The sequence below is a fragment of the Globicephala melas genome, chromosome 11 (genome assembly GCF_963455315.2).
Source record: "Globicephala melas chromosome 11, mGloMel1.2, whole genome shotgun sequence".
NCBI classification, from domain to species: Eukaryota; Metazoa; Chordata; class Mammalia; order Artiodactyla; family Delphinidae; genus Globicephala; species Globicephala melas.
Window position 1 is genome coordinate 83,224,651 of NC_083324.2, and position 12,012 is coordinate 83,236,662.

The 12,012-nt window shown below is 42.8% G+C and overlaps 2 protein-coding genes across 5 annotated transcripts in view; one reads left to right on the forward strand and one right to left on the reverse strand.

Moving 5' to 3' along the window:
* Positions 1-12,012, forward strand: part of GPLD1 (glycosylphosphatidylinositol specific phospholipase D1) — an 87,983-nt gene that overhangs the window by 9,219 nt on the left and 66,752 nt on the right. Inside the window, exon 1 of one of the 4 annotated variants that reach the window (XM_060307970.1) lies at positions 10,231-11,909. The exons of the other annotated variants lie outside the window; for them this stretch is intronic. The gene's annotated coding sequence lies outside the window, so the exon portion shown is untranslated. Of the gene's footprint in view, positions 1-10,230; positions 11,910-12,012 lie in introns of those variants that run through there. 4 annotated transcript variants of the gene reach the window in all.
* Positions 1-12,012, reverse strand: part of ALDH5A1 (aldehyde dehydrogenase 5 family member A1) — a 30,226-nt gene that overhangs the window by 7,410 nt on the left and 10,804 nt on the right. The window contains exons 5-8 of the mRNA XM_030881282.3: positions 10,735-10,878; positions 6,519-6,662; positions 4,575-4,733; positions 402-571 (exon numbers count right to left, since the gene is read on the reverse strand). Coding sequence (XP_030737142.2) covers positions 402-571; positions 4,575-4,733; positions 6,519-6,662; positions 10,735-10,878 — 617 coding nt within the window. The remainder of the gene's footprint in view (positions 1-401; positions 572-4,574; positions 4,734-6,518; positions 6,663-10,734; positions 10,879-12,012) is intronic.

Below are 12,012 nucleotides of genomic sequence, written 5' to 3' on the forward strand. Positions count from 1 at the left end.
ACATCTTCAAAGTGCTGAAGCTAGCATTTTATGCAGGTAAATTATTATTTACTTGTGACTGTGAGATAAAAGGTCACATAAGAACACACAGTCCATTGCCCACAGACACCCTTGAAAGAACTCTTAAAGTATATACTTCATTACAAAGAAAAATGAGTTCAGTAGAAAGCAAGAGAGCAAAGTAGAGAATTTGGTAAATTTTGTGGTCTAAAGAGGCAATAATAGAAACAAAATTTTTTAAATGTTACATTGAACTTAGTGCTTCCACTGATATAACCCTGCTCTCTACTTCAGCCCGTCCCCCACCCAGGCCTCAAACGACACACGAACTGGATTTCTCTCCGGGTTTCCTTTCCTTTCCTATCCTTTCTCCTGTCTTCCGACCCGCTGGATGACCTTACTTGATAACTGGTGCCACGGGCCCAAACGTCTCTTCCTGAGAGCAGAGCATGTCTCGGGTGACGTTGCTGAGCAGGGTGGGCTCGAAGAAATTTTTTCCAACTTGATGCCGCTTCCCACCTGTCACAATGGTGGCCCCTTTGGAAATGGCATCACTCACATGTTTCTCTACCTGTGTGAAGAGTAAAAGAAGAGCCCTTGGGAAAGGTGGTCGAGGATACTTGGGAAACGTTTAAACTGCAGAAAACTGTAACTGGGTTTCTTTCTTTTCCAAATAGGTTAATGTACCCTGCTCCCTTCTGGGTAGAAAGAACCAAATGCACAGAGGTACAGAGGCAAGAGGGCACATGGTGTGTACCATGCTGTCTCCTCCCACCTCTGTGATTTTCTCGCTGTTTGCTCTTACAGTTTGTCTAACGGTCTAATACACATATGCCCATGTCTTTGCAGGCCTGATGCTCAGCTGTCTTCCTGGGATTTGTTCTCATCTCCTTCCTGGGTTAGTTCCAGGCTCTTGGATCCCATGTTGTTCTCCTCCCTGGATTTCACTTTCATTTTGTTCTAATACCTTCTCCTCGAGTAGTTGTTTCAAAAAAGGTGCACTGAAAATGGTTTACCTTCAGAGTTTTCTGATACTGTATGTCTGGTGTTTTACCTTGCATTGGTTGGTGACGGAATTTGGACCCAAAGTAATTTTCCTTCAGAACGTTGAGTGCAGGTTCGATCCCTGATCAGGGAACTTAGATCCCACATGCCAACAGCGTAGCCAAAAAAGAAAAACGTCCTCACTCCTTTGTGGGTTTGTGGTAGCTTTTCCCACCTCTGGAAGCTTCTTGAATATTCTGGTATGTTCCTGACATTCTAAAATTTTAATGAAACATATCTGGGTTTTTCTTTTTATTATTCTACTTGGCAATTGACGAAGTCTTTCAATTTTGAAGAATTGTTATTTTCCCCTAGCTCTGAGAAGTTTTCCTCTAGTATTTGATAATCCTGTTTCTTCCATCTCAAGTCTTTCTAGAGTTCCTATTACTAAAATGGATACACCCCTCACCTCAGATCGATTTCTTTGTGCATTCCTGCCATACTTTTGCTTTAAATTCTAAGAGCTCTCCTTGATTTTGTCTTCCATCTTCATTACTGAGTTTTAAAAAGATTTTGACCACCATGTTTTCAATTTCTAAAAACATTCTTTCTAGGAGTTCCCTGGTTGCCTAGTGGTTAGGATTCCAGGCCTTCACTGCTGTGGCCAGGGTTCAGTCCCTGGTCAGAGAACTGAGATCCCACAAGCTGTGCGGCACAGTCAAATAAATAAATAAAAACGTTCTTTCTTGTTCTCATTGCTTCATTTTCATAGAACCTACTTCTGTTTTATAGATGTACTATCTTCTCAGAACTCTTGGAGAATACTATTAGATTCCTAGAAAAAATCCTGTCTGTTCACAGAGTCATCTACTTTCTTGAGGGCCAGCTGTTCTGTTTGCTCTTCTTGACCCTCCTCTGATGTGCTGTGGGTTTTCCTCTAGGGCTGTCATGATTCTTGGTTGTTCATCTTTCTAATGAAGGATGGGGTTGGTTAATTTCAACGGGTGACATGGGTGACCTCTGCTGTTAACAGTCTCTTCCCCGAACGAGAGGGACAACGCCAAGCTTGGGTTTATCTCACTCGGCAGGCTTCACTTTAGGGGTGGCCCCACCCAAGCAAAGGGCAAAGGTAGGGGAGCTCCTCTCTGGCGTGCCTACCCTCACTCTTCACGCCGTACTCCTCGTAGGCTGGCTGCTCTATTTCTTCAGAGGCATTTTCCTGCCCAGAGCAAATTGCCTCTGTTACGTTGTATGTGTTGGTGGTGGGTGGAGGGAAATGACCCAGAAAACTGTGCAGAAGTAGAACCAATCAGCACTATTTCTCCCCTCCTCCCATTGCTACCCTCTACCCCAGCCATTTCTAGAAAAGCTCCATCGTAGAAATGACACCCATTTCCTCTGCAGGCTTCCCCTGGGCCTGCCTCATTCTGCTTTGACTTTTCTGTTAACACGACCCCTGCTGCCTTCCAGAAGTTCATCACAATCCATGGTCCACTGCAGTCTCCCCCTGCCTCCCATTCTCAGCGGAATATGCTGTAAGATTTCAGAAGAGATAAATAGAGGCTTGGGCACAGTCTGCCGTCGAGATTCACCCTTTTGAGATCCTCACCCCTTCTAATGCTCTCATAGTTCACTGTCCGCAACAAATCCCCATTAGCTTCCTTTCTATGATTTATAGCTCTAAAAATACCTCTATTTAGCATACTTAACAAGGCCCCATTCTATTTGACCTCAAATAGAATATGCTCTGTCCTCCTCTTGTCACATTAAAAGTGATGTGCACTTTTTTCCCCAGGTATTTACCCTGTGACTGTATGTACACTAAAGCCAGCACAATGGATTGTTTTCAGACAAGATGTTTTCTACTAAACTCTCAGAGGGAAAAAAACAAAAACAAACCCTTCAACTGTAGTTGCTTGAGGTCCTAGGAAACAGCGTCCTCTAGAGAGCAATGTCTATACAATCACTTTGGCAAGAAAAACAACAAAATCTCCAGACAGGTTTCCCAGTCTGCAAACTAGCAATAACTGGGGCACTGAATGCCTAGGCCCTACTCCAGACAAATTCACCCCCAATCTCCTCAAGTAGGACCGAGGCATCTGTAGTTGTTAAAGGTGCTGGGTGGGTTAAGAACCACCCCTCTGGGACTTGAACCATAGCTGGTACAGAGCCACATTTTCTTTGCTGGATGAGTGCCCAGGGTCCAAAGGCATCTCAGAAATGCAGGTGGTACCCATGTAAACTTCAATGTATATTTTTTATGTAGAGGTAGAGAATCCCAAGGCAATAACTGGAAATGTTATCAGAGCTCTGTAAAACCCCAGTGCTTCCTTGGTGTCTACTGGGGAAGGCACCAGATGTGATCTTCAGCCAACCAGACTGCCCACTGGGTCAGGGCAGCCATGGCGGGGCTTGGTCCTCAGGCCCTCAGGAGGCCAACGAACAGCGAATGGGCTGTGCTTCACACCTGGGTGCTGACCTGGCTCTAACTTGATTTTGGTTCCTCAGGTGACCCGGGAGGCTCTCTGTGCCCCCTTTTTTCCCCCCCACACAACCTCCAGCCTCCATTTTCTACTAAAATCCTATTGAAATCCTTTCTACCAAGTAAGGACTTATCTGGGGAGCATACCGGATGTTTGATATTATACGAAACCTCCTTGTAAGCCACTCTGAAGAGGATTATTTTTTTAAAACAGTAGAACAAGAGGAGAAAACTCACCTCGCTAGCAGTCAGGATTGCGACATTATTTGAACAAACAAATCCTTGCTTAAGGAGTTTCCCTTTCTTGCCATCTCTAAATCTTTATTTATTTATTTATTTATTTTTGGCTGTGTTGGGTCTTCGTTGCTGTGCGAGGGCTTTCTCCAGTCGCGGTGAGCGGGGGCTACTCTTCATCGCGGTGCGCGGGCCTCTCACTGTCGCAGCCTCTCCCGTTGTGGAGCACAGGCTCCAGACGCGCAGGCTTAGTAGTTGTGGCTCACGGGCTTAGTTGCTCCGCGGCATGTGGGATCTTCCCAGACCAGGGCTCTAACCCATGTCCCCTGCATCGGCAGGTGGATTCTTAACCACTGCGCCACCAGGGAAGCCCCCATCTCTAAATCTTAACCATGATTTCTGTGGCTCTACATCTCCTGCCAGGGTGTTTTCGCCAAGGATTCTTCTGCAAGGGCATTTTGTTTTCAGTGCCAGCCAGCAGTTCAGCTGAAACACAAACGATCTCAAAAACAAAGCCTTTTTCCTTTCCTTTCCTTTTAGGTGTTCCAGAAATTAAAGAACTTTGTATTTCAGGATCTTAATTCCTGAGGCAGCAGGAGATAGAATTAGCACCACTGTAAAAGAAAATTTAGGGAGGGCGGTAGGAGAACAGAAGTGACAGATCTCATGGGGACTCAGTGAAATGATGGAGCTGGAAAAGCTTATAACCACGTGGTGCCACTCAGTTTATACAAATTGGCAGAAACTCAGTTGTTTTCCTGATTTCTCCATTGTTTCCAAAACCGCCTTGCCGGCCACCTTACCAGAGTGGTTTTGCCAGTTAAGCTTCTGATACTGAAACCATGACGTTGAACAGATGATAAAACAAACTTACCTTTTCTACAGCTTTCTCATTAATTAACGGGCCTTGAGTAGTTCTCTCCTCAAATCCATTACCCACGTGCAGGTTTGTTTTCATTGCCTCGGCAAATTTTTTCACAAAGGAATCATGGATACCCCTTTGCACCAAGAAACGGTTTGAGCAAACACAAGTCTAGACAAAAAGAAACAAACTCACACTGACAGTTTGTTGGAAGCTATTGACCCAACCAATAATCGTGTGACTGCTGCTACCTCTGAATGTGAATGCACTTTCCCAGGTGATTCCCGTCCTGTGTTCTACCTGCTGTGTTCCTCCCCACGTGGGCTTGGCCCTAAAGACAACTGTGCTGAGTGCATGGACTTCTCCAAGCCCCTCTACACCCGCCACATCTCTGTGGTTAAATAGGTAAGCGAGGATAAATATCTGTGCACAAAAAACCAAAAAGCCACCTAACCCAAGTTTTTTCGAATGGCTCTTATTGGAAAGAATAAAACTAACACAAGAAACTGTAACTCCCTGAGACAGTGATGCTGCAGTGACAGCAGAGCTAGAAGGAAAGGGATTCAAAAGCTAACTTACATCCACTAGCTTATTAAGCCTTTCAAATGCTTGGCAGAATCCAAGATTTTGAAAATGGAGCAAGACCATTCTTCCGTGTCAGCCTAAATTATTGAAAAGCCCTTTGCTTATTATTTTTTCTAATTAGACCTAATATTTAAAAATGATGTAATATAAACACATTACAGGAAATGTAGTTACCCTTGATACGTTTTCTTGGCTTTTTCTTTTTTTTTTTTTTTTGGCTTTTTTCTTATTGTGTATTTTTCTCATAGAAACAAGCCTATAGATAATTTTGTATCCTATCCATTTTTATTGGCTTAAAGCAATACACCCCAAAGTTGTAGCTTTGTAAGTGTAACTCTGAAGGTTACACACCTTGCCATTTTGTGTTTCTAAAAGGAAACATACCTGTTTCTGAAACAACCAAGCTTATTAGGTTATGTGAAAGGAGAAAAATTAATTACCAAAGGCCAAAACAAGGATGAAAGCTATTTAATATGGAATATTGTACAACATTTCACCTTTTTTTCCCCCAGATAACCTTTCAGGAGTTGTCATTCCATTTCTGGAATGCATTTAAAACTGCTTAGTGATGGTACTCCAAGACAAAGTGCTTAAGAATATTGTATAAGAAGCCAGGATCCTGGCAACAGCTTGGATAGAAGTTGGGAGACCGGGCCCTAGGTTCCCAGTCCCAGATCCTGAACCCAAGGATGTATGACTTCAAGTCAATTAGTCTTTCTAGAGTTTCATGTCTTCAGCTGTAAAATGCAAGGTTTGTGTCAGACAACTGGGAAGGTCCCTGCTAGATCTAATGCTCCAGGATTCCCTACAAGGGGTGAGCTCAGGCCACCACTCTCCCAAGGACAACCTGGACCCGCCTTGGGCCACTGTAGTGTGTGCAGCCCTGTAGTGGGTGCCTGTCATGCCCCCTCCATCTCGGGAAGAATGAGATCCAGGCAGCAGGGTTTTGAGTTTTTAAAGGCTCCATCTCAACATTTTCCTCCCTTCTTTTCCTTAAGACTGTGGGCCTCAGACCCTAGGTGTTCAGGCTATTTTGTGTCTGAGGAGATGTTTAAACCTGTTCAGCAGAGAAAAGCCCAGTGAGGTAAAACTATGAAAATAACCAGATTCAAAGAGGAGATGAACGATGAGATGAGAGAACGATTTGATTAAAAGGCATCTGCTGTTCAGGAAATGCCTTGAAGCCAGGGATAATACCTTATTTCTCTTTGGACCCTCTGAGCCTAGCAGAGGCCCAGGCAAAGAGGGGGCACTTACAAAACACCTGATGAAAGAGGGCGTGGACAAAATGAGGGGAGTGTCGTCCTAGGAGGTGAGGAAGGGGGTAGGATCTGTAAAACACGCGACCCAGAAAAATGCCCTGGGACTCACCTGTCCAGAGTTCCTAAATTTAGATGCCATGGCCCCGGCAACAGCCTGGTCAACATTGGCACTGTCAAACACGATGAATGGGGCGTGGCCGCCCAGCTCCATGGACACCCTCTTCACAGAGTTTGCTGCATGATGCAGCAGGACCTGGGAGCAGATGAGAGGATGCTGTGAGCACCGAATCAACTACATGGCCCCGTAAGCCTTTTTTTTCAAAAAATTGCCCAGTAGTGGAAAAAGCCAGGTGCACAGTCGTGTATACGAGATGACAGTTTGCATAAGAAAAGGGGAAAATAAGAATCTATATGTATTCATATTTGCTTGTATTTGATGAAGAAACACAAGGAAGATAAAAAAACTAAAAATTATTTCTAAAAGGGAGGAAATCAGGGATGGGGTGAGGGTGAAACTTCTGAATATAAACATGTTTATATTGTCCCAGTTTTTGAACCATGTCAATGTATGACCTATTAAAAACTTATGATAAATTTGTTATGATAAACATTAAAAATTATGATAAAAATTATGATAAAATTATCGTATTATAGAGATATGCTAATAAAATCACCCATAACCCCATAACCCATAGCTTACCACTGATAAAATCTTAAGGTATATCCGTCCAGAATTTGGCTACACACACCAGGGACATGTGCCTTTTTTTTTTTTTTTTTAAAGAAAACAGGATGGTAGAGTTACACAGCTTTATAACCTGCTTTATCTTCCCAGTTAGTCATATATCTGGAACATCATAACATGCTCACAACACTTTAAACACACCCATATCAGCGTGTGTTTCGTGTTTCTAGAACATCCTTTAGCTGCTTGCCTAGTATTCCACTGCAGAGCTATTCATTTATTTATTCAGCCCCCATCTGTTGGAAATTTAAGTTGCTTCCAATTCCTTGCTATTAAAACAACACTGCAGTTATTCCCTCAGTATAAATAAGTAGAAGTAGAATCACTATAACAACAACAAAAAGAAGTATAATCACTAGCTCAATGCACAACTGTAAGGCTTTTTGTTTTTGCGGTACGCGGGCCTCTCGCTGTTGTGGCCTCTCCCGTTGCGGAGCACAAGCTCAAGGACGCGCAGGCTCAGCGGCCATGGCTCACGGGCCCAGCCGCTCCGCGGCATGTGGGATCGTCCCGGACCGGGGCATGAACCCGTGTCTCCTGCATCGGCAGGCGGACTCTCAACCACTGCGCCACCAGGGAAGCCCCTGTAAGGCTTTTTGATACATATAACTATTAGGCTTTAAATATCCAGGAAGAGATTCTTACAGCCTAGGAAAGCTGCCCAGGGATGTTTGCTTTATTACACGATAGTAGGTCTTTATCCAACCACAGCTATGAGAACGGTGGACCCACTTGGATGGTTCAAGTGCAACGAACAGTGGTCACAAGCCCAAGGTCACTCCAGGACTGGTCCCTGTGATACACAGCTGTGGGTTTTATGATAGGTCTCTTAGTCAAAATTCAGAAAAGCTGGAAAATTGCTTCAGTGCTGGTACTTCTCTATATGCCCAGATGTTAAGATTCCAGCAATGAACTAGTAAAAATGGTCTTCTCAATGAAATGTTACTATTCAACAAAGTAGTACGAGTTTTAAGATTAAACTTCTTTTTTAAAAATTTATTTTATTGATGTATAGTTGATTTACAATGTTGTTAGTTTCTGCTGTACAGCAAAGTGATCCAGTTATATATACATATTTATGTGTGTGTGTATATACTTTTTCATATTCTTTTCCATCATGGTTTATCACAGGATACTGAATAGTTCCCTGTGCTATGCAGGAGGACCTTATTGTTTATCCAGTCTATATATAATAGTTTGCATCTGCTAATCCCAAACTCCCACTCCATCCCTCCCTCAGCCCCCCTCCCCCTTGGCAACCACAAGTCTGTTCTCTATGTCTGTGGGTCTGTTTCTGTTCTGTAGATAAGTTCATCTTTTAGATTCCACGTATAAGCAATATCATATGGTATTTGTCTTTATCTTTCTGACTTCACTTAGTATGATGATCTCTAGGTCCAACCATATTGCTGCAAATGGCATTATTTCATTCTTTTTTATGACTGAGTAGTATTCCACCGTATATACATACCACACCTTCTTTATCCGTTTATCTGTTGATGGACATTTAGGTTACTTCCATGTCTTGGCTACTGTAAATAGTGCTGCTGTGGACATAGGGGTGCATGTTATCTTTTCGAATTATAGTTTTGTCTGGATATATGCCCAGGAGTGAGATTGCTGGATCATATGGCAACCCTTATCATATGGCAACTCTATTGGATCATAGTTTTTTGAGGAACCTTCATACTGTTTTCCCTAGTGGCTGCACCAGTTTACACTCCTACCAACAGTGTAGGAGGGTTCCCTTTCCTCCATACCCTCTCCAGCATTTATTTGTAGACTTTTTAATGATGGGCATTCTGACCGGTGTGAGTAAACCTATTTCTTTATTTTCTTTTGAATTTTTAAGAACTGCTCTCTGCCAGGCCATTGATTTTTCTGACTCTGCTCGCTCTTGGGTCGCTTGCCTCCACCTGTGTCCTCTGACTGCGTCTTCTTGCTACTCAGTGCACATGATGAGGGCTTGAACCTGCCTCTGACCTTCATGACCCCTGTGGCACTGCCTGCAGTCCTGCTACGTCTTAAGGAATCCTTTCTGCTCCAGTTCCCCCTGCTGACCTTCTCAGGATCTCAGCTTTCAAAGCCCTAGAAAGGGAACGTGAGTGCCCAGCTCATCTCTCTATGGCCAGGTCACTCGTCCTAGGTCACTGGCCAGCCTATGAATCTGTTTTCCTCGGGTCAAATGACCACTCATGGTTGAATTCTCTGTGGGGGAACAGATGAGGTATCATGTGCTATAAAGCATGGCTGCTGTCCCCGCAGCAGGCCCCGGGAGGGGTGGTGCCCCTGGAAGGAGTGAGGGCAGGGCAGCATCTCCAGAACAGGCTGACGGAATGGGGTTCAGTAGAGGCAAGATTCTACGTTGCAAGATCAGGAGCTTAGCCACTGATCCTCTGCAAAGATCAGCTCAGAAGAGGCCCCTGGCTATTCCTTTATCAGTGATTCCTATCACTCTTCCCTTTAAACCACTTGAAGTGAATCACTGTCCTGCGGAAATAATTTAAGAGGCACAGTTGGGCTTGGCAGGAACATGGTCGACACTATCCAATGGGGATAGTTCACTGAGCAAAGCGAGGCTGAGTAATGAGTGGCTGGCCTTTGTCCAGCATCTGAGAATTTCTCTGGCTTCAATGGCAAAGGTTTACCACCCTTTTTCCCAGGCCTCTCTTTTTCTCTAACTGTTGATATCTTGAAACCCTCTGAGAGTAAGTTTGCTCTGCAAGATCCATTGATCAGGGTGGTAGCAGTTTATGGATCTAAAAATTCCTGCTTCTGGAATGAATGGCAGGCTTCCCAAGTGTGCGTTTATGGCATGACAAATGTGGTTATGGTTGGGAGCTACCAAAATTGCTTTATTCTCTCCTGTTTCTCATGGTGTCAAAAAATGACCAGTTTCACCAAAACTTTCAGATTAGATTTATATTATTTTTATCTGGTATATGTTTATGTACGTCTCTAGCATGAGTGTGTGTGTGTATATATAAATACCAGCAGAAAAAAGTATACTATCTGGAGAGAAACACCATAAATAAGAACTTTTGTTCTCCTCTGCTTTTTTTCTCTTTTGAACATTTAAAAGGATAAGTAAAAATACACTCACAGGCACACAAATGAAATTTTCAGGAAAGAACTTTTCAACATACTAGGGGGGAAAAAAACGAAAAAAAAAAAGACCTTTCTATTTCTGTAAGCACCTTTATACTGAACACAATTTTTGTTCAATTCTAAGACATCCATTTCTTTAATTCTAGATTATGAAAGAAACATGCATTCCAGAGTTATGGGAATTCCAAAGTTATGGACAACTTTCAGCTACTTCACATGCAACAAATAATGGGAACCTTGTCTACCCCTAAACTTTCAGTTTTGTCAAATAGAAACCTAGGTCATGTCACAATAAGAAGCAGCATCCAAATATCTTCGGAAAATGACTGGACGTTATGTTATGGGACAGAGCTTTTAACACTCTGCCAGAAATCTTCCTACAAATGGTGATCGAGATGAAATAGTATTTTGGTACTCTATAAAGACAAGATATTAGAATGCTATTTGGTTTTTTGAGACTTGAGTCACATACCTTTCCGGTGGCTGTTGAACCAGTAAAGGAAATTTTAGACACTAGGGGATCCGTGCAAAGTGCTTCCCCTACTTCCTTGGCCTTCTTTTGAGAGCAGGGAATAACGTTGTATACACCCGGAGGAATTCCAGCCTGGTCTGCAAGCTGTAAAGAGAAACAGCAAACGTGGCAGCAAATGATCAAACTGGAAAAACAGAAAAGAGAAATAAATAGATGTTTTAATCTAAAAAGTAATGGCAAAAAAAAAAAATAAACTAGGCTGACTTTAGGGACAGAATATATTTGGAACTGAAATAAGATTCTTAATAGTGCTAATGTGATATTAATATGAATGTGTTGTTGGAAGTTTCTGTATGAATTTAAGCACTATTTTATTGTGTGTGTGTGTGTGTGAGAATACATATATGTATATTTCCTAGCCCTGACACTAAAAGGCCTAGAAACAATGACCAGCTAGTAGCAATGACCATCCCTAGTGCCCCAAATGTAGTCTTAAAATATAATTTCCTACCAGAAGAAATAAGGGCTTTCTGCAAAAATGGTTAATCCCAGGTCTGAGGCAAGAAATATATATAATAAGTCTAAAATATCTTGTCATACTAGCAAGGAAGGTCTCAAAAACTGTTAAGAGTTATGTTAAAAGATAGAAGAGCCAACTCGAAGAGGCTGCCATTGGCCAAAACTGGGGGCAATCTGAGCTTCCTCAAGGATAATAACCACAGCAAACTGAAACTCATCAAATACGTTAAAATCTACTAGCACATAATGCTACTAACAGACTAATTGGGAACCTTAGGCAGATGACAGGAATAGATGCATTAATTTGGAAAACTAAATAAAAAGAAAGAATCAAACATACTGTCTTTCCTATGGGAATTTACCATGGGGTAACCACACAGGAGATGATGGGTAGCTTTGATTTACAGAAGTGGTCTGGTGAATAAATGAAAGAAAAAGGAAAGAATTCAAATATCACCATTTTTGCACTCCTAATGAATTAACAGACTGAGTGGCATTGCACAGCAATGGCTGCAAATATGAAAATGGAGACACCCAGACATTACTCGCCTCCTGACAAAAGGACACAAAATGGGATCGAACCCAAGTCTGAGGAAGCGTCTGGTTGCAGCTGCCAATCTGTGGAAAGTGCAGCAGACAGAGGAACCCAGTGCATGGTATGCCATCTGCAAAGCCCAGACTATGGGGAACTCTACCGGTCAAACGCCTCGCTTCTTCAAAAGATAAATTGTAAGGGACAGAAAAGGATGAAGGGGAATG